The sequence below is a fragment of the Dama dama genome, chromosome 5, assembly GCF_033118175.1.
Source record: "Dama dama isolate Ldn47 chromosome 5, ASM3311817v1, whole genome shotgun sequence".
In the NCBI taxonomy this organism is placed as follows: domain Eukaryota; kingdom Metazoa; phylum Chordata; class Mammalia; order Artiodactyla; family Cervidae; genus Dama; species Dama dama.
In genome coordinates this window covers 83801291-83827598 of record NC_083685.1, presented here as the reverse complement: position 1 = coordinate 83827598, position 26308 = coordinate 83801291, and the positions used below count along the sequence as shown (strand labels likewise).

Genomic DNA, 26308 nt, shown 5'->3' with positions numbered 1-26308 from the left:
GCCACTCTGTCTTTTGTTTTCCACAACCAGAAAGTGCTCCCCACATGTGTACTTTGGCCCCCTGTCCTTGTGATCTGAGTATTTGTATATCCTCGTTCCTTGAATGCCTTGTTCTTTGCTGCCTGTAGTTCTGTGTGAAATATTCAGAATATTACACAGGTGAGGAGAGATACAGGAACCAGTTTTCTTAAGCATTGCACAAGCAGAGTTGACATTTGAACTCAAGGCGATGGGCTGGTGATAGGGGCAGCCTGAATAACTTTATTTGAAACTTAAGAACATCTGTGTGGCTCCTTGTTGCTTTCTGGGTGGGCTGGTGGCATGAGGCCCATTTTACAGATAGGACGACAGGAACAGTAGAAGGCAGAGTAACTTCGTTCCACCGACAGACTAGAACCAGCCGCAGAACGTGAGCCTTCACGTCCCTGAGTTTCATTCAAGGTGCGCTCAGTTCCCTGGCTCAGTGTCCACAAGGCCTGAGAAGAGAAAGTAGTCTGGTCGTCTTACTTGTTTATTTTACTTTAAGCTGCACTGGGTCTTCATTGCTGCCTGGGCCCTCTCTAGTTGCAGCAAACAGGGGCTGCTCCTCGTTGTGGGGCTTGAGCTTCTCGCGGTGGCTTCTCTTGCTGCTCAGCGCTGGCTGTAGGCAGGGGGCTTCAGTAATTGCAGTGCGCGGGCTCAGTAGTTGTGGCTTAGTTACTCCTTGGCATGTGGGACCTTTCCCGACCAGGGATCGAACCTGTGTTCCCTGCATTGGCAGGCGGACTCTCAGCCACCAGCCCATCAGGGACGTCCCAGTGGTTATTTTACTTTTTGTCCAAATGTCATGAGTGATAACATAAGAGAAGCTCCTAAGGACCTGCTCTTTCATGTCACCCAAGGTAGGGGGTCATGGGTTCCCAGTTCTTCAAACAGTAGGTGGTGGGTGGGCAGATCCTTCAAAATACCTCACTGAGCGGTAAGGACGGACTTGATGGACGTGACAGGCTACCTGCCAGAAGGGAGTCAGGCTGGCTTGGCAAAGGCAGCAGCTTGTGTGCTTGGGAAACTGGAAAAAAAGACCCTTAATGGGCTGTGACAATTTGTAGAGTCATAAACTCCTAAGTCAAGGCGACATGGGACGTTTGCAGTGACTTTCAGATCCACTTCCTCTCCTTCCACTCCCTGCTCTATGTGCACTGTAACGTCGGGTGGTCAGTAGGCCAGGAGGACCGAGAAATATAAGGGATATAGACTAGAGCCTGCCAGTTCTCAAACCGCTGCCCAGACGTGGTGAAAGCTCTCTCTTTATACCAAGAAATCAGAATTGCAGTTTATGACTTGTTCTCTGGACAACAACTGTCTCTGGAGGTAAGGCATGTGCCAATGGTCTGATAGATGGATTATAGATTCATTCAAGAGGTGATGTATGATTTTCTTGTGCTAAGGCATTCTAAAGCTTCTGCATTAAGGGGGGAAAATATCCAATAATCTCATTCCCTTTAGAGAGACCAGGTCCCTAGTACCACTGGATCTGCCAAGAAAAAGTAAATTATATGGTGAGTGTGGCTAGGGCTATGTGTTAGGCCTGTAGGGGGGCTAATTCTGCTAATCTTGCTTTTGAATCTTGGTATCAGGCCCTCTCTGGATCTCAGTTTCCAAATACATACTTTTGTGTGTCTCTACAACGTGAAATGTGACTCTTGGGGGTACAGTATCAGAGCCCCTCCCAGGGGCTTATAGCACCAGGAACCTGCACTGCATTCTCCGTCCTTGCCCATGACTCTCCAATGTGTGAGAGTCAGCCATAGAGGCTCAAGAAAGGAAGGGGTGGTTCTTCAGCTCTGGTTGCCTTGTAACTGTCACGTAACTTAAAGAGGCAGACTGGGGACTTCCCTGGAGGTCCAGTGGTTAAGACTCAGAGCTCCCAATGCAGGGAGCACGGGTTCCATCCCTGGTCAGGGAACTAACATCCCACAAGCCTCACGGTGAAACCAAAAAAAACTAAATAGACTGGCCAGGTTTGAGTCCAGGCTTTGCCAACTCTGAGCGGAGTGACCTTGAACAATCTACGTAACCCTTCCAGGTCCCAGTTGTGTTAACCATAAAACAGGGATTGTAACAGACTCTTGTGAGGATTAAATGAGTTAATACAGGTAATTCACTGGTACTGTTGTCGTCTTCCTAAGATGCATTTAGGGGCCTGTCTCAGTGCAACTCTTTATCTAAGACGTGGAAGTGAAATACAAACACAACGTTCGCTCTACTTTCTGACCCTTGGAAGGCAAAGATTCCTTTAAGAAAATGTTAGATGTCAGTCCTCACTGTGGCAGTACATCCACATATTGACTTTCCCCATAGATGTTATCTAAAGACAATCACACACTTTGGAAAGCCATTAACGCAAGAGGCACCATGTTCGGTCCTGATAGGGTAGTATACGTGTCAGTCATCTGTCTGCGCGGGTCCCTAAGGACTTGTTGGTACAATAGCCCATAATCACTCTAAGGATCAGTCCAGCAATTTGCATTTTTAAAAGTCCCTAACTACCTATTTTCACAACAGACAGGCCCTGTTCTCTGGAGCTCCAGATGGGATCAGTCTCCTTTCTAAAGAGGGCATGTGAGCTTCCTCTCGGAGTCAGCCTCTCTTCAGCATGAGGAACGAGCTCTCAGAAAAGGTTGCCCATCCCCTTGGTTTTCAAGCCCTTCCCCCTGCGCACACATAAAATAGGGGCACACACCCGACCCCATCTGGGGGGTTGTTTAGTTTCTCATCTGATGTTCCTCGGGTCTGGTAGGAAACTGTACCAGGTATGTTTGACTCCATGAGTGCGCTGAGGCAGTCAGTCAGCAGTCTGAGCCCCGATCTGTGGTGGAATTGTCATTCAGGGATCCACTGCCTCTGACCCTCTAAGAGAGCCCGCGTGGGCATGGTGGCTTAGAGACTCAGGATGAGAGAGCCCACACAAGCATCAGACTAGAGCTTCTAGACAAAACCAGAGCTCTGAGGCTCTGCCTGGGCATTGAGACTGGGGAACGATCATGATCAATAGCCTATTATAAATGTGCTAAAACTTCTTGAAGTTCCAGAGCCTTTGATGTTAGTCACTCAGTTATGTCCAACTCTTTGTGACCCCCATGGACTGTAGCCCTCCAGGCTCCTCTGTCCATGGGATTCTCCAGGCAAGAATACTGGAGTGGGTTGCCATGCCCTCCTCCAGGGGATCTTCCCAACCCAGGGATTGAACCTGTGTCTCTTATGTTTCCTGCATTGGCAGATGGGTTTTTTTTACCACTAGCACCACCTGGGAAGCCCATGAGAGCCTTTAGATTTTTAAAAAATTGTTTATTTATTATTTATTTGGCTGCGTGGGATCTTGGTTGGAGCACGAAAGATCTTGGTTGTGGAGTTCGGACCCTCTAAGCTGTGCGCGAGCTTAGTTGCGCCTCGGCACATGAGATCTCAGTTCCCCAACTAGGGATGGACCCCACTGCATTGCCAGGCAGGTGCTTAACCATCACCAGGAAAGTCCTTCAGATTTTTTTTTTTCCTAAGAAAAAACAAGTAAATTCTTTTTTTATTACTCCTCTCCTTGACATGTACTAGGTAAAGCAACTAGCCCAAAGCAACTTTGGGCTCTTATCTCTTTGGACCTCACTTTCCTCTATGTAAAATACATTTCCTACCTTAAGGTGAAGGCCAGAGGGTCTCTGAATCCTAAATTCTCTTTAATTTCTAGTACTGTCTTATGCTATGAAGGTGTGTCTTGCCTTGTAGACAGGGAACTGTGTTAGGTTCCGGCAGGGAGAGAATAGATTGGGGCACTGGTGGGGAATCTAAAAAAGTGACTACATGTGAGAGAATTCTGTGTTAGTGTGATTACATACTGCTGCTGCTAAGTCGCTTCAGTCGTGTCCGACTCTGTGCGACCCCATAGACGGCAGCCCACCAGGCTCCCCTGTCCCTGGGATTCTCCAGGCAAGAACACTGGAGTGGGTTGCCATTTCCTTCTCCAGTGCATGAAAGTGAAAAGTGAAAGTGAAGTCGCTCAGTCGTGTCCGACTCTTAGCGACCCCATGGACTGCACCCTACCAGGCTCCTCTGTCCATGGGATTTTCCAGGCAAGAGTACTGGAGTGGGGTGCTATTGCCTTCTCCAATTATTACATACTAGTGATATATAAAATTACTATGTATTAGCAAGGTTAGGAATGGGAGTTGTAGAGCATAACAGTTAAAAAAATTTTTTTCCCATATTACAGAAGAATAAGTGCCATGTGGTGATGGTAGTGATATTGTTCGTGTTGAGAACAAGTGGTCATACAATTATTGCTGGAAGCGGAAGGATCCTCCAAAGTCCCACTGTCCGGCTGTTGTTTGAATTTCTGCTGTAACTCCATTACCAAATTATCATTCAGTGATGCTTGAAAAACTCAACTGAAGGGCAACTCAGTTCTCTTTAAGCCAATCCCTTTCATCTGTATGAAGTTCTTCCTAGTCTGTTTCTCTATACAAGTTAATTCCTCTTAAATAGTAGTTCAAAATTAACAAAGTGACTCCCAGTTTGATGGTCTGGCCTATTGTAGAACTGAACAGAACCAAACTCTTTCCCATGTATTTTTGCTTTCAAAGTCCAGTCTTGTCTCAAGAACAAATGTAGTAAAGATGATAATGCTCTTCAAAGATAGAAAATAACATTCTGGTCAGCTGAAAATATGAAATAAGTTTTAATTACTGGAGGAACAGCTAAAACTCACCACTCTGAAGTAGTACTCTCTAGAACCACAGGGGTCTGCCGCATGCTGTCCACCCAGGCTTTTATACCTCCCATCACCCACCTTGTCGAAAGCCAAGGTCCTGATACAGGACTGGAAGATAGGGTCTTTTTTTTTTTGCTGCACTGGGTCTTCGTTGCTGCACGTGGGGTTTCTCAGTTGTGGAGAGTGGGGGCCCCTCTCCAGTTGCGGTGCGCGGACTCCTCATCGCGGTGGCTGCTCTTGTCACCGAGCACTGGCTCTCTGCACATGGGCTTCAGTGGTTGAGCCTCTTGCTCTTAGTTTCTCCTCGTAGCGTGTGGATCTTCCCAGACCAGGGATCGAACCTGTGTCCCTGCATTGGCAGTGGATTTGCAACCCCTGGGCCACCGGGAAAGTCCAAAGATAGGTCTTTTTGAGAGCTATATATTTAGATACTAGTTAAAATTCATAGTTTAGTGGGACTCATTTCAGGAATCGGTAGGGTGATGTAGACTAAGGGACTCTGAGGCCCTCCGGGCACACAAACCAAACCAGATACTAGTTTCTCACCCGCTCAGCTCGGGGAGCAGTCTCTGGCTCACGCATACATGTGACCTGCTCTCTATGTCTGCCCTCTCTCCAGAGCATGCTCTCCAGCCCCCGGGACTGGGATGCTCCCTGAGTCTTGGAATCAAGAGATGCCTCCACTTCATAGGTTCTGGGGTGTGTCGGGTCTGTACATGTTCTGCCTCTCATAAAACATCATCCCTGAACTCAAGCTAAGTGCCCCCCAAGGACTGGTGCCCTCAGCAGAGCAGCTCAGCATCTTCATCTTCCCAGTCATTTAGACGTTATGCCGCCTTGTGCTGGATTTTCTTCGCTTTTCTTTCCAGCCATGTTCATTGCTCTGTCTTTGCAAATTAGTGTTCAGTCGAAGCGCTGCTGTTGCGTCTCTCCCTCTCCTCTCCCCTTAACCTTTCTTCTCCCCCCCCAACCCCAGCCTGAAACCCAAGTAAATTAGCTTCTCACCCCTGCCCCCCAGTTTAAAAAAAAAAAATTCCCATACTCCTCCAGCAATGTCTGTTCTTGGATTTGCAGTCAGCAACCATCTCCAATAACCATCCGGCTGTCAGCTCTGCAGCTCCCCACTACCTCCCACCTCCCCCATCACTCACCAGAGGAAAAAGAGAGCCAGGGCCAGAGCTTGAAATATATCATGCAATAGTGTATCATGAATTTGTTGTGAATCACAGCGGTGAAGCAGGTTTATTTATTTCTGAGACCTTAAATCAATACAAAGTAGGTCTCTTAGTTCTGAAGCTGGGATGGAGTGTGAAAAAATGAGCCCATTGTACTCTTAAAACTTTGGGGAAAGGAGATGACAGCTATATAATTCCATTTACCAGGCACTAGGGGCTTTAATGTGAAGGTGACAGGGAGCTCTTTGTGCATTTAGAGCACCATATCTTCTAAATAAAAGATCTCTAGACTTGATAGTGGAGCATAGCTCCGAGTTTAATAATCTCCAAGCATTAGACTGAGCCAATATGTTCCCAAGTCAGAGAGGTCCCCCCCAAACACTCATAAATTAAAAGTGCAAGAACTGCACACGTTGGTAGATTAGAAATGCAAGGACTTCAGTCTTCCGGGGCGAAGACAGACCTGGTCCCTGGCTGTGCACAGACTGCTGTGTGAATATGATAAAGACGCAGGAAACGAGACTGTTTAGAAACCTGATTCCTGACTGTTCATCATTCTCAGGAATGTCCCCTGTGCATGGATCCAGATCTGGCTGTGTCCCCTCTCATTCAGAGTGGCCGCCTTCACACAGTCTAATCAGCTAACGTCCACCATCAGGAGTGTTGAATTATGAAAGGAGAAGCTTTAAGAGCAGTTTAGATTGGTACAAATTACCATGCCCAGGCTTCGAGTTTTTCTGGTTGATTCTTGACTGGGTCCTAATATTTTTAATGTCTCAGAGTCTGGAATTTAAGCCCTTTAAAATAATTTGCACATAAGAGAAAGTGAGAAATCAGTGTTTATTTAGGAAAGGAGCTCATCCAAATTTAACCAAGAGCATAAGATGCAAATATGGGAAGTCAAGACCGTTGAAACATATCATCAACTTATGGGTATCTTCATTTTCTATCTAACCCTTTGATAAAATGTCTTCTCAACAGATAAAGCAGGTTTATGCAGCTCAGCAGAGCAACCCTAATGTAATATGACTTTATAGTATATAGAGTTACTAGCTTAATTCTAACCCAGGTAGAGAATTTTGAAAGAAAAACCCAGTATCTCCACTGGGGAAAACTAAAAGGAGAGGAAAATCAAACCACTCATTTTGCTTAAGGAAGCCCCAACACATATTAGCACTAATAGGAAAGACTTCTTTTGCTTATAGTAGTTCAGCTTGCTGAAAATACCAATGAGAGCTGAGTTTTTATAGAGTAGTGAGAATGATGGCAGTTGACTGGCCATTTATTGTGTGCCTGTTGTGTTAAAACTAACAGGTTTTTCATGTGTTCCAAGAGGAAAACGTTAAATTGCCACCCACCAGTTGTAGATGAGAAAACACAAACAGAAAGCCTGAAGAGATGACAGGTCGGTGTTACTCCCCAAGAAGCCAGGTCACAGCAGGCACCAAACTCTGCGCCTCTCCACTGGTGGGCAGAGGCAGTCACACAGCCAATTGCCTTCTAGTACCAACCTCATGTCCCATATCTATTCAGAAAACCCTCTGGGAGGTGACTGGAAAATAAATAAATATATATATATATACACATACATATATATATATACACACACACATGTATACATATAAAGAGTTCTCACAACTCAATAATAGGAAACAACCCAGTAACTTTTAAAATGGGTAAGAAATTTGAAGAGACATTTCACCAAAGGTATAAGGATGGGTAAAAAAGCACATAAAAAGATATTATCATTAGCATATTAAAAGATATTTATCATTAGTCATTAGGGAGACACAAATTAAAACCACAGTTAGACACCACTAATATAAATTTAAGTTGACATACTAAATGTTGAGACACAAGGATCTGTGTTGGTCAGGGGTGGGAGAAGGGAATTGATTACAAAGGAAATGAGAACAGTTTGGGGGCTGATGAAAACTTTGGGGGCAATTGTGGGTGGTGGTTATACGCCTATGTGATGGCAGATTTCATAGAATCATACACCTATAAATGGACAATTTTACTATATGTGAATTATATGTCAATAGGCCAGACTTTTACATTTTTTCCTGTATTTAGAGGTAATTTATTGTCAGTATGCTCAAGTCTGCAGCTAAATGAGCAGTTGATGGATCCCTGAGATGAGTGATTTTATCTGGCATCAGTTTTGACTCTGGAAGTCTATGTCTTTTTCTTATACGTTTGACAAGTAAACTGTCATGAGGTTCCTCTCTACCCCAGTTCTTCCTTCTGCCATCTACCTCATTCCTCTATTCTCCCTGTATCTCGGTTTCTTTTTGCATAAATATATTTTCTTTTTTAAAACATTTACTTATTTTTGACTGCACTGGGTCTCTGTTGCTACACGCGACCTCTCTCTAGCTGTGGTGTGCTGGCTTGTCATCGCGGTGGCTTCTCTTGTTACAAAGCCCTGACTCTAGAGCGCGGGCTTCAGTCATAGTGGCATGTGGGACCCTAGTTCCTGGGCAAGGGATCCAGTCTGTGTCCCCTGCATTGGCAGGCAGATTCTTAACCATGGGGCCACCAGGAAGTCCCCTAAATATCCTTTCTACTGCTGGTAGCACAGTCCCTTTCTCCAGTTTATCCATCAGCAAACCTGACCACTTTGTAATTTTGCTGCTTATGAAGAGACTTTTGGGCTTCCCAGCTGGCGCAGGGGTAAAGAATCTACCTGCCAATGCAGGAGACACCAGAGTCCCCTGGAGAAGGAAATGGCAACCCACTCCAGTATTCTTGCCAGGAAAGTTCCACAGACAGTCCATTGGGGCTGCAAAGAGTTGGACAAGACTGAGAGCGTGCGCGCATGCACACACACACACACATACAGATTTTGGGTCTTACACACACACACACACACACAGATTTGGGGTCTTAAACACACACACACACACACACACAGATTTTGGGTCTTGCAGTGGATGGTGTTGAATCCAGCCATGGCTCACATCAGAGGCACAACACACACACACACACACACACACACAGATTTTGGTGTCTTGCAGTGGATGGTGTTGAATCCAGCCATGGCTCACATCAGAGGCTTCCCCATCCCCTGCCACCAGTATGTCACTGTGTCCCTTCTCTAGTCCCAGCCTGCCAGTTGTCAACCAGCTTTCCGGTTTGCCAGTGATAATAATGGCAACAAAGCAGGAGAGGAATTTGCAACCTTGGGTCTCTGTATTAAGGGACTATATTTTGGAACCCCCAAATATTCTTGGTCTCATAGGCACTGGTCCTGTCTCCCTAGAGGTTTAATTCCATTCACCCTTGGATGTATTCCTGGAGAAACATTTACCCAGTAATATGTGCTGCACCACTTAAAATTGTTAATTGGAGATTGAATTACTTGTCAGCTTTTAAAAATGTAGTCTTCTCAGGTCAAGGAGGAGGGTGTTAGCACCAGGAGTAGATGAGCTATTACATTTTTTTCTTCCCCTTCCTCTTTTCACTCCCCCTCCCTTCTCTTCTCTCTCATCCTTTCTCCTTTCCTTTGTCCCTATTTTAATACTTCTTCCTTCTTCCCACTTTTTCTTTCTCATCTCTCTCTCCCTTTCTGCCTTAACCAAACCTTTATCAATATCCCGACAGATCCCAGAGTGACTTTAATGTCTAAAATCATGGAGGAAATCCAGTGATGACAATTGCTTAGGAAATTTACAAAACCCCTCCTGAAATCCTCTTGAGAGTGGAAATACCCTAATGAGAAAGAGGATGGCAGCAAGGACTCCACGTGCATAGCTGAATTCTTAGATCCACCAGGAATGTTTAAAGGGGAAAACGTTGGGTAAAGTGGGAGAAAACAGCAGCAGAATTTTCATTTTTTTATGCATCGATATGCATCATTATTTTTCACATCTGCAGCACACAATTGCAAATATTTGCTTCTAAGTCTGAGGGGCCCTGATATAATATGTATATATCAGGACAAAAGCAATTTTTTTGAAAAAAAATTGAGCTAAAGTTGCATCTATGAAACTCGGAAGGCTCAAAGCCTGTGTGCTGACGAATATCCTGACTAGTAAATACAACACTCATTCAGTATTACACAGTGATTTCATTTGCACAAAACCTCACAATACTCTGCCACTTCACTCAAACGTCTGGAGCACTGGGGAAGGGAAGAAACGAGTTTATCTTGATCTCCAAAAAGGGATTTAAGGGAGAGAGCAGGCGGTATATTAGACTGTTTTCATTGCCTGTCAGCTGGGGTAAACCTGAGCTGTCTGCCGCGTCTCTAGATAAGCAGCAGCAGCAGCAGTGTCGCAGGCCTCTCTCTATGTGTGTATGACTGCGTTCATCTGTGCTGCCTGTGCATCTCAAACATTCCTAAAGGCTCTCTAGCATCTTTCACGGAGCCTCTAACATTGGTGTTGTGCTAATCACTGGCTAGAGGCAGTGCCCTCAATTCCCAGGTCTGCCAGCTGGAATGACTGAGTGCTAGATGAGGCTTAGTTTTATGTGGAGAGTGAACGGAGATCCTCTTTCAGGCTGAGCCCTCATTCAGCTCCATAGGCGTTGGCACTCTTCAGCAGGGGACCAGAGATGGTGCCTGTTCCTAGTATTTCATGGCACTGCCTCTCCACTTAGACTTGGGAGCAGGCGGCAAAGTAGGGCCTCAGCAGCGCCCCCTGTTTTGAGTGGTTCCTATGTTTAAGTGGTTACTGATGCTGTTGGCAGATAAACCAAGAGTTTGTATCATGCAGCATAAAATGTGCAAGGAATAATTTCGGAAATGGAATGTGGCAAGCAGCATGACCTATACATGAATGGGTGTGTCCAGGTTGAGTAAAACTGTATGAACGAAGCTCACCTACTTCACGAAAATGTTATGTTGATGAGGGTTGTGTACCCCAGGTTTTTTTTTTTTTTTTTCACTTTCTCTTTCTGCTGCCCATTGCAGAAAAGTTTTTTCTTTTTTTTTTTTCTTTATTTATTATTTTTTCAGTGGGTTTTGTCATACATTGATATGAACCAGCCATAGATTTACACGTATTCCCCATCCCGATCCCCCCTCCCACCTCCCTCTCCACCCAATTCCTCTGGGTCTTCCCAGTGCACCAGGCCTGAGCACTTGTCTCATGCATCCAACCTGGGCTGGTGATCTGTTTCACCATAGATAACATACATGCTGTTCTTTCGAAACATCCCACCCTCACCTTCTCCCACAGAGTTCAAAAGTCTGTTCTGTACTTCTGTGTCTCTTTTTCTGTTTTGCATATAGGGTTGTCGTTACCATCTTTCTAAATTCCATATATATGTGTTAGTATGCTGTAATGTTCTTTATCTTTCTGGCTTACTTCACTCTGTATAATGGGCTCCAGTTTCATCTATCTCATTAGAACTGGTTCAAATGAATTCTTTTTTTTTTTTTTTTTTTATTATTATTATTTTTTTTTTCCAGTGGGTTTTGTCATACATTGATATGAATCAGCCATGGATTTACATGTATTCCCAATCCCGATCCCCCCTCCCACCTCCCTCTCCACCCGATTCCTCTGGGTCTTCCCAGTGCACCAGGCCGGAGCACTTGTCTCATGCATCCCACCTGGGCTGGTGATCTGTTTCACCATAGATAGTATACATGCTGTTCTTTTGAAATATCCCACCCTCACATTCTCCCACAAAGTTCAAAAGTCTGTTCTGTATTTCTGTGTCTCTTTTTCTGTTTTGCATATAGGGTTATCGTTATCACCTTTCTAAATTCCATATATATGTGTTAGTATGCTGTAATGTTCTTTATCTTTCTGGCTTACTTCACTCTGTATAATGGGCTCCAGCTTCATCCATCTCATTAGGACTGGTTCAAATGAATTCTTTTTAATGGCTGAGTAATATTCCATGGTGTATATGTACCACAGCTTCCTTATCCATTCATCTGCTGATGGGCATCTAGGTTGCTTCCATGTCCTGGCTATTATAAACAGTGCTGCGATGAACATTGGGGTGCACGTGTCTCTTTCAGATCTGGTTTCCTCAGTGTGTATGCCCAGAAGTGGGATTGCTGGGTCATATGGCAGTTCTATTTCCAGTTTTTTAAGAAATCTCCACACTGTTTTCCATAGCGGCTGTACTAGTTTGCATTCCCACCAACAGTGTAAGAGGGTTCCCTTTTCTCCACACCCTCTCCAGCATTTATTGCTTGTAGACTTTTGGATAGCAGCCATCCTGACTGGCGTGTAATGGTACCTCATTGTGGTTTTGATTTGCATTTCTCTAATAATGAGTGATGTTGAGCATCTTTTCATGTGTTTGTTAGCCATCTGTATGTCTTCTTTGGAGAAATGTCTGTTTAGTTCTTTGGCCCATTTTTTGATTGGGTCATTTATTTTTCTGGAATTTAGCTTCAAGAGTTGCTTGTATATTTTTGAGATTAATCCTTTGTTTCTTCATTTGCTATTATTTTCTCCCAATCTGAGGGCTGTCTTTTCACCTTACTTATAGTTTCCTTTGTTGTGCAAAAGCTTTTAAGTTTCATTAGGTCCCATTTGTTTATTTTTGCTTTTATTTCCAATATTCTGGGAGGTGGGTCATAGAGGATCTTGCTGTGGTTTATGTTGGAGAGTGTTTTGCCTATGTTCTCCTCTAGGAGTTTTATAGTTTCTGGTCTTAGATTTAGATCTTTAATCCATTTTGAGTTTATTTTTGTGTATGGTGTTAGAAAGTGTTCTAGTTTCATTCTTTTACAAGTGGTTGACCAGCTTTCCCATCACCACTTGTTAAAGAGGTTGTCTTTTTTCCATTGTATATCCTTTCCTCCTTTGTCAAAGATAAGGTGTCCATAAGTTCGTGGATTTATCTCTGTACCCCAGGTTTTGCCATAGAAGGCTGGTAGGGCAACAGATTGAAGACTATAGCAGTGGTTCTGTCTAGGAGGGTTCTTTTCTTTGCCTTCCTAATGCTCATCAGGGTTAACGTAACTGTTCCAGTGCCATCATTTCAGAGTTGAGCAAAATGGGTTTTGTCTTTGCCCAGATTCAGCTTCTGCAGTTGGAGCTTTCGTTGTGAAGTATTCTAAAATCATTAAAACCACTTGAGTCAGCCACGACCCCTGTAAATCAGGAGCTGTTGTGTGCGCCCTCATTCTCCTGGTACATGCTGCAAACATATGGTCGTTGAAGATGAACTGGAGGCTCCTGCTGTCTCTTCCCCAGTTGTTGAGTAGCCATGATTGTTGGCATTTGTTTGTGGTTAGTGAAGCAGGCTTCATTTTTTGTGTGTCCTTCCCCTCTGCACCTGCCCGCACCCCTTGCTGCCCACCTCCTGCGATAAGGCTGACCAGAGAGAGCTCTTTGGATACTCTGTCTGCCATATAATTTTTATCTTTAGTTCCCAAATGTAATGAATCCTCTCAGATGGCAAACATTTCTTTAGCCCAGGATAATGTTCTCGGCTGTAGTAAGCCCTGGTTTTCCTCCTCAGAGGAGAAGAAATGTAGAAATACTGCTGCCTTTTCAGAACAATGCCAAGATGTCAGAACCTGAGTTTCCACTAGTAAAAGGGAAGACATGCTAAGTGATTAACTGTTGCTCCTTCCAGATCTGACTCCTATTAGATATAAGAATATGGGGTGGAATGGGTGGACAAGGAAGCCTCCAGGAGGAACCCAGTTCTGGAGGCTGTCTTCCTCTTTGAGATGAGGGGGCAAAGATATCTGAGGAAGGTATATTTGAACAGCTAAGCGTCTCTTGGTCGGTTTCAGTCCCTTTTTCTGAGATTGGTTCTCGATGGGTCCATTACTGATTTGGCAGAGGCATGAGGTTCTAAGTAGTTGGACGTTATCAAGTCCTAGAGACAGGGTTTCATGGGAAAGAAAATAGCATTTCTGAGTACAAAATAGCCCTAGCTATTTTCTTGCTTCTAGGCAGCAAGGCATTCTGGGCCCATGACATACTCTCTGGGTATCAGATATTCAGGGTCAGTGCAGTGTCTCCTTTTTATTTCTTTTCCCCCTTTCCAATTTTATTTTAATAATTAAAAATACTGCTGATCACACCGAACGACTTCTGGCAGAGAGGCAGTCTGTCCCAGAAGGACCAGCTGTGGGCCATCGGGTTTATGACGTCCATAAAACCAGAGCCAGATCGGAGCGCGGCCTCCCTGAGTGACAGGGCTTCTGCCTCCACCAGGGTCCCCCGTCATCTGACTGCTCTGGACATTTGCTGGGGGTTGGGTTTATTTTATTTTATTTTTTTCTCTATCTTGTCTCCTGATGCATGTGCGAGTGTGCATGTGTGCACACATTTAAAGATAGAAAGGAAACAGGTATGTAATGCCCTCTGCCTGTTAGAAAGACTAAAGCCATAAAAATAACAAACGGCGTGTATTTGCTAGAATGTCAAAGTTATGAGTTTATTTTGTAATGATGTGCTCCTGCCTTCATGAGGTAAACTGGCCGTGGCGGAGGTGTTATTAGTAATATGGACGCAGTGGAGCAGAAAGCCGAGTGACCGAGAGATCAGTGTATCAGTCAGGGAGAGGGCAAATGGAAAGAGACAGCAGGAGAATGAGAAAAGAGCCGCAGCGCCTCAGCTGAGATGAAAGAGACTGGGCGGAGGACGGGAGCCCAGTGGTCAGATTCGGCCTCCCCACTTCCGGGGGCTCCTTCAAAGGCGCAGCGGGGCACGTCGCTCAGCTCAGAGGCTGAGCAAAGGCTTGTCTCTGTGCTTCCCTAGTAAGGAAAGCAGAAATCCGAGAGCCATTTTGCCTCCCATATTCCTTTCAGAAGAGTCTCTTCCACCTTTCCTCTTGCTGTGTGGTTGCTAAGTGAGTGTCTGATTCTTTTGTGACCCCATGGACTGTAGCCCTCCAGGCTCCTCTGTCTATGGAATTTTCCAGGCAAGAATGCTGGAGTGGATTGTGATTTCCTTCTCGAGGGGCTCTTCCCCACCCAGGGATCGAACCCGAGTCTGCTGCATTGTCAGGCGGATTCTTTACCAGTGAGCCCCCTGGGAAGCCAGCCCCTCTCCCCTTTGTAGCTGAAGCTAAATGGAACCCAGGCCAGCTGGGTCCCAGAGAGGTGATGGCTCTGGCTGCCCGCTTCCTCAGCCTTTGGCAGGTCTTGATCCCAGGGCTGACCCAGCTTGTAGGGGAGCTGCTCACAGCTCCAAACAGGAAGGGGCAAAATGGGAATGTACAGGTAGAATTCGCTGGTCTCTCCCTTATTAGGTTCTCCCCCAGAGGCTGGAAATGAATAAAAGTAAGGAAGAAATTTTGTGTTGTGGTTATTTTCCAGAGGAGGAGGAGGAGAAAGGGAAAAGAAAAGGTAACATACCGTAAGCAGCTCCACAACTGTTAAGAGCTCTCCAGGGCTACTGTAGATGACTGGCAATTACTATACACTCAGCAGTTTGCAGGAGTCCATGATCAGGCTGCCCAGCTTCCATGTGCTGGGTCAGAAAACCTCCCTCCCCAAAAGAAATTATTAACCAATCTTCAAGGGGAAAGAAACCCTACAATTCCTGAGTCAAAAAATGTTCTCTCTCTCTTTTTTTTTTCTTTTTTTATTTTTTAAAGGAAACTTTATGGTTTCCAATCGCAGGTGCTTTTCACTCTCACAAGAGTTAAACTCCTCTTGTGGATAGACCAGGGAATTACGGCCCTGAAGTCCCTGGAACCTGGGGAGAAAAGGACCCAGGAGAAGTGGGTTTGGGCATAAATCACTGCCCTGTGCCCAGCACACAAAGAGGACTTTAGGCTCAAGGCTTCATGTATGTGTCATGAGTCACTTCAGGATTTCACGTGAAACATCAAGTGTAAAGGGGAAAAGTAACCCTTGGAAAAAACGAGGAGTCCAAAGCTCTCAGTGCTCCTGCTTAACTGAGACTTGTCGCTTGAGGTCGTCAGAAGCAGGCACTCCCCCTTCTGTGTCTGTGGGCAGCAGCGCAGCGTGGCCTGCGTCTCAGGGCCCCAGCTTTACCCACCGCTGGGGTCTCCCCTCAGGGTTCAGCCTGCCACCACGCCTCTGTGGCAGCTGACAGAGAGGGGCTTGCTGGTGTTTACATTGCCACAGAATATGTGATTGTCTGAAACGCCCTGTGTGTCTTCTGAGTATTCTTTTTAGGACAAAGGTCCAGACAGTCCCTCGACACAGCCCACGGAGGCCGGACTCTCTGTCTGGCAGACAAAAGAATCCATTTTAGTGGCAGTTATGAGGCAGACCTTGCCTTTCTCTCTGACGGGATGAACGTCTTCTCTCTGGCCTGTTTCTCTAGGTCCTCGGGAGGGAAGTATACACCTCAAACAACCAGCTGGGGGGCATCCAGATCATGCACAACAATGGGGTGACGCACAGCACTGTCTGTGATGACTTTGAGGGGGTGTTCACCGTCCTGCACTGGCTGTCTTACATGCCGAAGGTGAGTCCTCCCCACTTGCTGCCGGCACCCAAAAGCCCGAAGGACCCGGCTTTTTCGCCACAGCTCACTGCCTCAGCGTGTGAGACTCGTTTATGGGAGAAGGATTTTTTTCCTTACAAAATATTCTCTAGAAGCTGTTGATTTCTTTTTTTTTTTTCCTTATAGCCATCTTTTGCCTCCTACCTTTCTTTAAAACGCCTTTGGGTTTCAGGGGGCAGGCTCCCTTCTGACGATTTCCAGCCATGAGTCCTGTTTGGGCTCAGACCCCAGCTTCTCACGGCTTCTTCCTCATTGTGGGGCTTTCCCCTTTGTCATCGGCGTCCACCCCTCTGGGGGACTTCCCAGAGAGCCCTGGTGCACTGAAGTCAAGAGTCCAATTGCCCCACTTTCTAGCAGGCTCCCACGTGAGACTTGCGAGCTGTACCTGTTCCTCAGGGCCTGGCTCCCGATTGGGCTGCTGCCAGCTGCTGGATGGGACTGACGGGCGTGCTTCCGTGTGTGGGTCCTGCTTGCTTTGTCCGTCACGGTTGTTCCTGAGTTAAGAGTTGTTCACTGACCGCTGTGCTCTCCCCTCCCATCGCCTTCTAGAGTGTATACAGTTCAGTTCCTCTCCTGAATTCCAAGGATCCGATAGACAGAGTCATCGAGTTTGTGCCTACGAAGGCGCCGTATGACCCTCGGTGGATGTTGGCAGGCCGGCCTCACCCAAGTATGTGTATGTTAGAGGGTCTGTGGCACCCTGGCCCTCACGCTTCCAGTCTTCCTTTCCATCACTAACCAATTCCTGCACGATAGCACATGACAAAGAAAACACAGCCCCTGAAGTGCCTGGGCATGAGGGAAATCTGGAAAAACAGCAGCTCTCTGAAGGAAAAGGTAGAAAATCCATCAAGAACAAATGGAAAATGAATGAAATCAGCTGCTGAGTCAGTTCTAAGCCCTGTGGTCATTAGTACGTTTCTTTTTATTCTGTTATTGGAGCCCTTATTACTTAATGGCCTGAAAAAACTTTAAAACAGTTAAATATAAGCCATAAAGTCCAAGAGTTATAGGACCAGCATCTTTGACCATCTAGTCTGGGTACACAGAGATGTATAATTTATTTTATCGCCATTTTTGAAACTTTATTTATTCAGCTCTGTTGGGTCCTAGCTGTGGTGCGCAGGATCGCTCGTTGCAGTAAGTGGACTCTGTTAGTTTTGGTGCACGGGATTAGTTGCTCTGCAGCATGTGGGATCTCCCCAGACCAGGGATTGAACCCAGGTCCCCTGCATTAGCAGGCAGATTCATACCCACTATACCACCAGGGAAGTTGCTGCCTTCCCTGGTTGGAAGACAGAACTTTTAAGTTGATAACTATATTGAGTTAGAACAAGCCCTCCCCCCATGTTTATCTAATATATCCCTCTGTCTTGGGGCTAATTTTACCAAACTTAAAAAGCAACAACAGGGGAAAAAAAGAGGTAACTTCACCTAAGGCAAATGTACATTCTTGTTTGTCAGTTTACTTGGCAATTTTAACAAACCTTTTGTAGCAGGAAGTTCTCTTGTGAAGCCCCAAATCCTCTTGCTACATTTTGAATCTACGTTTTTAGGCTTTTTGAGAAAATGTTTGTTCTTTTTTGCATGTTTCTTGCAACTGTTCGCTCCCCCACCCCACCCCCATAAAGGGCTGTATTTAAAAGAACGGAATGCAGAAGATAATTCCTTAAATTTAAAAGTCATTGTGATTTTGCTGAAAGAGAAAGAAGTATTCAGGGACTGCCCTGGCAGTCCAGTGGTTAAGACTTTGCGCTTCCAGTGCAGGGCGCATGAGTTTGATCCCTCATTGGTGAACTAAGATCCCACATACTATGTGTGCAGCCAAAGAGTTAAAAAAGAAAAAAGAATTCTTCATAAGGAAAGCTTAGTAATTCTTTATGGGCACCCCCTGTAAAGCCAGGTGGGACTGTAAAGCACTTCCATCTACACCATCTTATTTGGACTTCTGTTTCTCAGAGATAAAATGAGATGACCGTTTTACAAGTTCAGAGAAGTTAAGTGATTTGGGCAAGGTCACTTAGGAGTTAGGCTTCATTCGGAAACCTAACTGTAGATAGAAAAATCACCAGAGTAGGGTTGACTTTAATTTAAAATCTTACCTGTTGTCTTCAATGCCCTTTCTTGTTAGTCTTAATAAAATTAAATAGTTTTTCTGCGTAGACAAATCACCATAATAATCTTTGCCCTACCTCGTTTTTATTTCAAAACTTACTATAAGAGCCATGGACCTAAGATATCTATCAGTCATAAAATGCAGGACTTTTCTGGGAGAAATCAGAACAAGACCTAGTGAGTGCTTTCCTGGGAATAATGGGGAGCCGTGTTAGGTGGCTTCTAAGTTCTACCGATGAACCGAACATGACCTGCTCTTTGAGGGGACCCAGTAAAGCCCACCTATAATACCTGTAGCCCTCCAATGACTCCCCTCCATCAACCAACATATTAGGCAGGAGGGGTTTTAAAGAAAAAAATATTTCCACTTTGAAATGAAGTCTGTAGTTCCAAATCATTATTATTGAAGTAAGAATCATAAAATGATCCAGGTGTACAAAGTTAAAATTTCAATATCCTGGGCTTCCCTGGTGTCTCAGTGGTAAAGAATCCGCCTTCCACTGCAGGGGACATGGGTTCAATCCCTGGTCTGGGAAGATCCCACATGCCTTGGAGCAGCCAGGCCCGTGCTCCACAGCTGTTGAGCCTGAGCTCTAGGGCCCCGGGAGTGGCAGCTAATGAAGCCCACGTGTCCTAGAGCCCGTGCTCTGCAACCAGAGAAAGGCCCACGCAGCAGTGAAGACCCAGCACTGCCAAAAATAAATAAACGAATTAAATTATTTTTTAACAAAACTTCGATAACCTTAGAGGCACTTAGAAGTTTGGTTTAGAACCCTCATCAAAGTCTGAGCCCTTTTTCAGGGGTTGAACAGGTGTGTGTGCACATGTAGATGGGCATTATCCTGGCTATTATTAATGAGAACCACAGAATAAAGTGAATTTGTGATAAAACTTAAGTTTTCTGGTTTTTGGATAATATTTTTTCATCAACTCCCTAGTAATTCATCCTGCTGTCTCTGTGCAGCTAACACTCGCTCCCAAATCGAGTGACTTCAGATTTTAATTTAGTAGAAGCGTTAAAGAAAGCAGATGATTCCTTGTGATAAGTTAAAGCAGATATCTTCTAGGTGAAAAGTTAAAGTCATTTATTAGAGGAGATAGTGCCTCGATATTCTTCAAACTGACGCCCAACACGAGCCCAGAATCTAAACGATCAGCTTTGGGCTCACGATAGAGAGATAATTTTGAAATGGATGATCACATTTTACACGGGGGCCATAGAGGCAAGGAATGTAGAACACATAATTACAAGTTTAGTCTTGATAAAACACTCTTCATCCTGTTTAAGTCAGCAGAGGTTAGCTTGCTTGGATCTCCACTTTTAATTGGTTTTGGACTTGGGTTTTTAGGGGGCGGAGGGCCACGTTCAAATTAGAAGACTCACTGAGAAATGGTGAGCTGAGAGGGCAGCTAGGAAACAGCTGAGGCTGTTTGCAGAGGCTTTGATGGGTCCTTGGTCAAACATGGATACCTGTGGAACAGAAGTTGTTTCTCTTAAAGTAAGATGTTGAAAGTCATGTGTCTTGCCAGTGAAGTAATTCCATGCACAAGGGAGGTTAATGACATTAAGTGTAGGTGTCAGAACCTCCTATTTCTGATACCTTTTAAGAGTATATGGGCATGGCCCTTTCTTTTAGTAAGATTATCCTTTGTCAGCAGTGAATAAAGCAAGTGTATCTTGTTGCTTTTCTAGCAGAGAAGCTCTTCCCCAAATTGGGGTCCTCATCTGATCATTAATATTGATACTTATTTGCCTATCTTCATCTTTCCATTGAAAGAAAATCAGTGGAATCAAATTTTAAGATATTACGTGTAATAATTTAATCCTATTTCCCCCCTTTCAAATGCAGAGCATGACTATTACATGAATACAGTTTGTGCTATAATGATATAATAACAGCAAACAAAAGAAAATCAGTGGAACCAAACAAAATTGTAAGCTAAGTTTTAAAGTAGAAATAGACATTTTGAAAACATCTTTAATGACTTGGCCGCCTTCTGACAAATGTTTGTAGTGTTTTGCAAAAGAAGCCAGGTTATTTATTTAAAAGCACGCAAACTCTGCTAGCTGAACCCCATCGTTTAACAATAAATGATGCTTTCGCTGATAAATGATTCTTTTTATTCAGACTAGCAAATGAAATAGGAGATGAGGTCTGTAGGCAGATGAACATTGAGCTGCCTAATGTTTCCATCTACTATAATATGTTTAAAAACAACAATGGACTCCCCCAAATAACCCCTCAGATCCAACCTTCCATTCACCAGTTCTGGTGTATTTTGAATGAACTGATCGTCTTTGTTTTCTGTTTCCTTGCTTTCCCTTCTGTAGCCCAGAAAGGTCAGTGGTTGAGTGGATTTTTTGACTATGGCTCTTTCTCAGAGATCATGCAACCGTGGGCACAGACTGTGGTGGTTGGCAGAGCCAGGTAAGACCTCTTTTGTTTTGGAAGCAACTAAAAACAAGGTGAGATGGTTAGATAGCATCACCCACTCAGTGGACATAAATTTGAGCACACTCCAGAAGGTAGTGAAGGACCGAGGAGCCTGGTGAGCTACGGTCCATGGGGTTGCAGAAGGTTGGACAGGAGTTAGTGACTGAACAACAACAAAAACAAAGGGCTATGTGGGTTTTTTACCATTAATGCTCTCTTTGGCTAAAAGTCCTAGGAATACTGGATTGTAGTCATGCCCGGGGCAGCCTGACTGGAGCCCTGGTTCCCAGTGGTCATTCAGCATGTAACTCCAATGACGCGTTTAATCTGAAGTCTGGTTTTGACAACATTTCCTTTTCATAATGCCAAAAGCAAAGCTCTCTGGGGGCCGTAAAGCCCAACCACAATAGCCATAGCTCACCAGCGACACCACCCCCCTACCCCAGCTCCAAAGAACATTTTCTATTCAGAGTAGGTTCCCATTGAATCAGACTCACCTACTTCTCTATGTGACCCCCCTGAAAGATCGGTGTAACCGGAAGAAGTTCCTTCAGGGCATCGAGATTATTCTAGTAACAAATGCACTAGACTGGCTTATCATCAGATTTGAATTACAAAAAAAAAAAAAAGAGTTGACCTGAAATAAGCTGGAATAGTTTGCAGGAATACCTCTATTTTTCAAGTGGGAAATCGAAGTTTCTATTAAATTTTTAATACCCACTCTAAGAAGCGCTTCACTCAACAGCGAGCCCTGCACGGAATAAACTGCGCCGCTCGCTGTAACGAGCACCTGCCAAGGCTGATCTTAATCTGGCCCCGCGCCGCAGAGACACGCCGCCCCGGGGACCCACATCTGGAGCTCACCTGCCTCTCGGGGGCAATCAGTTTTCCTTATCTTGGTGAAAAGTGGCACCTGCTCCAGATTCTCAAGCACGCCACGTCAGGGGGAGATTTAGATTCCAGCCTCGAAAATAATTCTAGGCTTTGTGGTTGTCTCTGCCCAGCTGGTCAGCACACCTCGTGCTGCCACGGAGCCATCAGATGGCAAATCCCACAGACGGGCTCTTTCCCTGTGGGTCTGAGTAAGAGTCAGCCTGGAGTCGGCCCTGACCACGGCTCCCAGGGACTAGTTCCCATTTTCTTCTGGCGTCCCAGACTTCTGCCTTGCCAGGGGCTTCCAAGTCCCAAGGAGGATTATTCTTTGTGCCTAGAGAAGTCCCACTGGGGAGAGAGCCCCTCTACTTGGGACCTATTGGTTTGTTATAGGGAGTCTTTGAAGGACACTGGGACCAACTTTTTGAGAAAGCATCTCTCAACTATACGCTGCTTCAGTTTTCCCCTCTGTAAAAAACATGCCTGATTTTAAGCCTCAGATAAACCAAACCTTTGTTAATGTCTTTAAGATCCTCCTGTGGGAAACAAGAGAATAATGCTTTCCACTTATGATGGGAAGAACATGGCTTGTTCCACGAGCAAGATCAGTCAGACTTGGCTTCGGTTAGCTCTGCCGTTGTTTATTGCAACACCCACCCTGACTCTCTTTCTTTCCATCTGATGAGTTCTGGGCTTCTTACTCCAAACCACATACACATGCTCACAAGTATATAAAACACAAATGGAGCCAGCTTCTTTCTAAAGCAGGGGTATTTCGAGAAATAAATATAAATGTATTCTTCTGGGATTGTTACTGTAAGTGCTGCCAAAACTCATCTTTGGTATGTATGTTTGGAATATGTGTGCTATTGGCTGTAAATTGTCTTTTATTATTCCATGGCACCTTGTCCAGGGACACACTATAAAACAAGATGTAGCATCTTCATGTGCTAGCCTGATAAAATTTATATGAAGTATAATAGAAAACAGAAGTTGTTCTGAGCTGTTTTCAAGTTCAATAAATAACTGTAATACTCGGATAAAGATGTTCTTTATTAGGTCACATGGGCCCTAATATATAAGTTATAAGTTACCGATTTAGGGTGGCTTTTGCAATTACAAGTTTCCAGTTGGATTGTTAATCATTGTGAACAGAAATATTTCTAAACCCTCCTGTGTACCTTCTGCTCGTTGTCTGGTTGTCTAGAGGGCTTTTGATTCTGATTCAGTGCAGGCAAGTGACAAGGGGGTGGGTGGTCCCCACTCTGGCCCCTGTCAGGCCTCTTGTGATGACAGGAATCCATCTCCAGTAGCCAGTGTGACAATCGAAGACCATCCTCCACGGAAAAGTTTGTTATGGAGATGCTGTGGGGAATGAGAGCCTGTAACCCGCTCCAGCCCCAACCCCAAGGAATGCAGCTCAGACAGTGAAGATTAAATCACATTTTCCAGAGTGAGGACTCACTCTGTACCTTGCAGACTTGCTTGCGCTCACCCACTCTCTCTCTGCCTTCCTGATTTTTACTAGGAAATCTTTATGAGGACCACGTGTGGGAGGGTGTCATAGAGTACAGATGCAGAGGCTTTGAGCCCTTGAAGAGCTTTTTTTAAATTAACAGAGCATGGAGATTAAATATATTCTTCCAATATAGATCACCTGTTCCACCAAGGTTATTTCTGAAGGTTATCCCTGACCCCTTGCTCTTTGCAATGGAAGAGGAAGTTGAGGGCTTGTTTAACCACCTCCCGACACTTGGTGCATATCTTTCATCATCCCACAACACATCTGCAAACTCCCCATCCACACTCCCAGTGGTGAGACCTACTCTCCCATCATGTCTTACCTGGAACCCCATTATTAGTAGTCCATAGAAAACTACAAGTCTGTTACAGAGAAGTTTCAGGTTACCACCACCTGTCCAACCATTCCCCTCCATCTTTACCAAAGACCTGCTGTGAACTGAGAAATTTCACCTGACTACCACAATGATTGAATATGTGTGTGTGTGTGTGTGGTGCACACATGCCCTTGTGCACAAGATCTCATACACGTACTAGGCTGTTGAGTCTCAATGCAGAGGCTTCCCTGGTACAACCCTTGGTTTAAATTTATCCTGTGCTGGGGAATAGGAGTGACTCTGAGGGCACTTTTCTTCCCATTTACCATATTTACCAAATCTGTAAAGTAATATTTTACCCCCGGAAGAGTCCGATTTCCCCCTGATTCTATATTTGTTTCCACTTCCCCCTCCACCAAGGTGTTGATGTAGGATTGGAAAATAAATGACTAGCTGTAATGATGACGTCCACCGGGTCCTCACATAGGTCATTTTTTATCAGGCTAGGAGGAATACCCGTGGGAGTAGTCGCCGTAGAAACCCGAACAGTGGAGCTGAGTATCCCGGCTGATCCTGCAAACCTGGATTCTGAAGCCAAGGTAGGTCACCTCCAGGACTCTTGAGTGCCCATGCTTGGTGCTCTGTTTGCCCCGCTGCAGAGCCGTGGATGTACTGGGAGCATTGCGAACCACCAATTTTAGAGGCCAGACAGCAGCCTTGAATGAGTCTAGACCATCATGTGCTTACTTTTAAGATGACTCAGAATGCAGCACAAGCTAAATTCTTAGGTCTTTACAGTGGTCTTACGGATGCTAGAAAAAACAGTCTCCTTTCGTGGAGAACGTGGTCTTGCAGGAAGACAGCTGAGATGATGCTGCGAGCTCACTGGTCCCAGGTTCTCTGAGCACACACGTAGTAGAGATGCTCCTGGAATTGATAAGGACACCTGCCCTCAATACCAGATGTGAATGCCGCAGTCCAACCTTTCTGAAAGGATGGATTAGGTTTTCACAGCCTGACTAAGGGTTGGGGGAGGGACAAGAGGAGGTTATGCAGTGGGGGTCCCCTTGGGTGCTGCTGACTAAGCAGAGGACAGGGAAGCTGGACCAGGCACAGAGGTGACCACACGTGGAGACTCTGACCAGGGGGCTTGATGGAGTAGTGTAGTCAAGTCACTTCAAGTGGCCCTGGGAAGCATTGAACGAGAATGCCTCAGGTCACATCCTTCCCTTGGAAGCAGTAAGGTTCCCCCCTTGGGGCTAAGGAGGGTCGGGTAGTAGAATCAAGGCTGAAAAAGAGGCATATTTAACAAAGTCCAAGAGCCAGGATCCTTCTTTTTTATTTCAAGGATGCTGATCTTGATGGACAACTTTGGTTTAATTATTTTTTTTTAGTTTCTAACAGTAAAATCCTCCCCTCTTGAAGAGATTCCCCCTTCAAGCTGTGTCATTATTTGTGTCTTTCTCTTTGGCTTTTCCCAACAGATTATCCAGCAGGCTGGCCAGGTTTGGTTCCCAGACTCCGCGTTTAAGACGTATCAGGCCATCAAGGACTTCAACCGTGAAGGGCTGCCTCTGATGGTCTTTGCCAACTGGAGAGGCTTCTCCGGTGGGATGAAAGGTGACTGGCCCTGGGCTGGAGGGTGACCAATGCCCCTGAACCCTGCAGCAGAGGGTGGGGAGGGTTTATATCACACAGAGCCTCTGGATGTCCTGAGCACATCACCCTAGGCTTTGGGGGGTTACGCGCCCTCTGAGATACCTTCCGAGTTGTAACTTGAATGGGAAAATTCAGTTTTAACTGCTCCATACAAAATTTCAGAACCATCTACTAGGGTTATCTAGGTGGACTGCCGTTGGAGGTTTAGTGAGCGATGGACTTTATGATGGTCCTGAGTTGTGCTGAGTCCCTATGCCTTTTTTGTGGCCATTCTCTTTGTTGATATTACTCTTTAATGCTCTACCCCGACTAAGATAGATACTGAAATTAGCCTTCACCAGGAGAAAATGAACAAATTCGATACCAGAGGGTGTTGGTGGCAATCTGTGTGGTATGTTTTATGATGATCCGACAGCAGCCCCGGGCCTGTGACTCCAGCGTATTAGACCGTGATTAGGAAGGCCCTGCTCTGTGCCCGAACTGCCATTACCGAGACTCCTCCTCCGTGTGCCAAGCCACCGTGGACGGTTCTGGCAAACGCGCTCTCCCTCCCAGCATCGCGAAGCTTTCTCTCCAGTGGCCAGAGGTTCACAGCCGTGTGGGAGCCAGAGAGGACTGACTCAGGGCAAGCTCGAGAGTGGATTAGGGGAGGAGAGGGAGGGAGGAGCCGATCCTGTGAAGTGAACAGCGTGATCCGAGGGAAGGCAGAGAATGTGTGAGAGAACGAACCCAATAAAGCGCCCAGAGTAGCCTGGGGCGGGAGCGTCTCTTGCCTTTAAGGGAAGAAAAGCCTGGAGAGGTTGTGCTGTTACAGGTCATCAGCTGTGTGTGGAGGGAGTGAGAGCCTTCTGCCGACAACTTTCCCTTCCTCGGCCAGGAAAACCCCTGCACTGATGGCCAGCCTCCCTACCCAGACGCAGACGGCCAGGGCAATTTTTGTGGGGGTTTTTTGTTTATTTTATTTTAGTTGAAAAGTCCCCTTTGTCCACATTTACCAGAGAACTACCCCATTTTGCACTTTCTTTGGGGAGACTTGGACTATACATGCAAATTAGTGTTT

General features: G+C 45.4%; 1 protein-coding gene across 5 annotated transcripts in view; it reads left to right on the top strand.

The window, feature by feature from the left end:
• Positions 1–26308, top strand: part of ACACA (acetyl-CoA carboxylase alpha) — a 277348-nt gene that overhangs the window by 217695 nt on the left and 33345 nt on the right. For all 5 annotated transcript variants that reach the window (XM_061142719.1, XM_061142724.1, XM_061142721.1 and 2 more), the window contains 5 exons: positions 16146–16289; positions 16878–16998; positions 20776–20872; positions 24092–24188; positions 25074–25209. In XM_061142719.1, coding sequence (XP_060998702.1) covers positions 16146–16289; positions 16878–16998; positions 20776–20872; positions 24092–24188; positions 25074–25209 — 595 coding nt within the window. The remainder of the gene's footprint in view (positions 1–16145; positions 16290–16877; positions 16999–20775; positions 20873–24091; positions 24189–25073; positions 25210–26308) is intronic.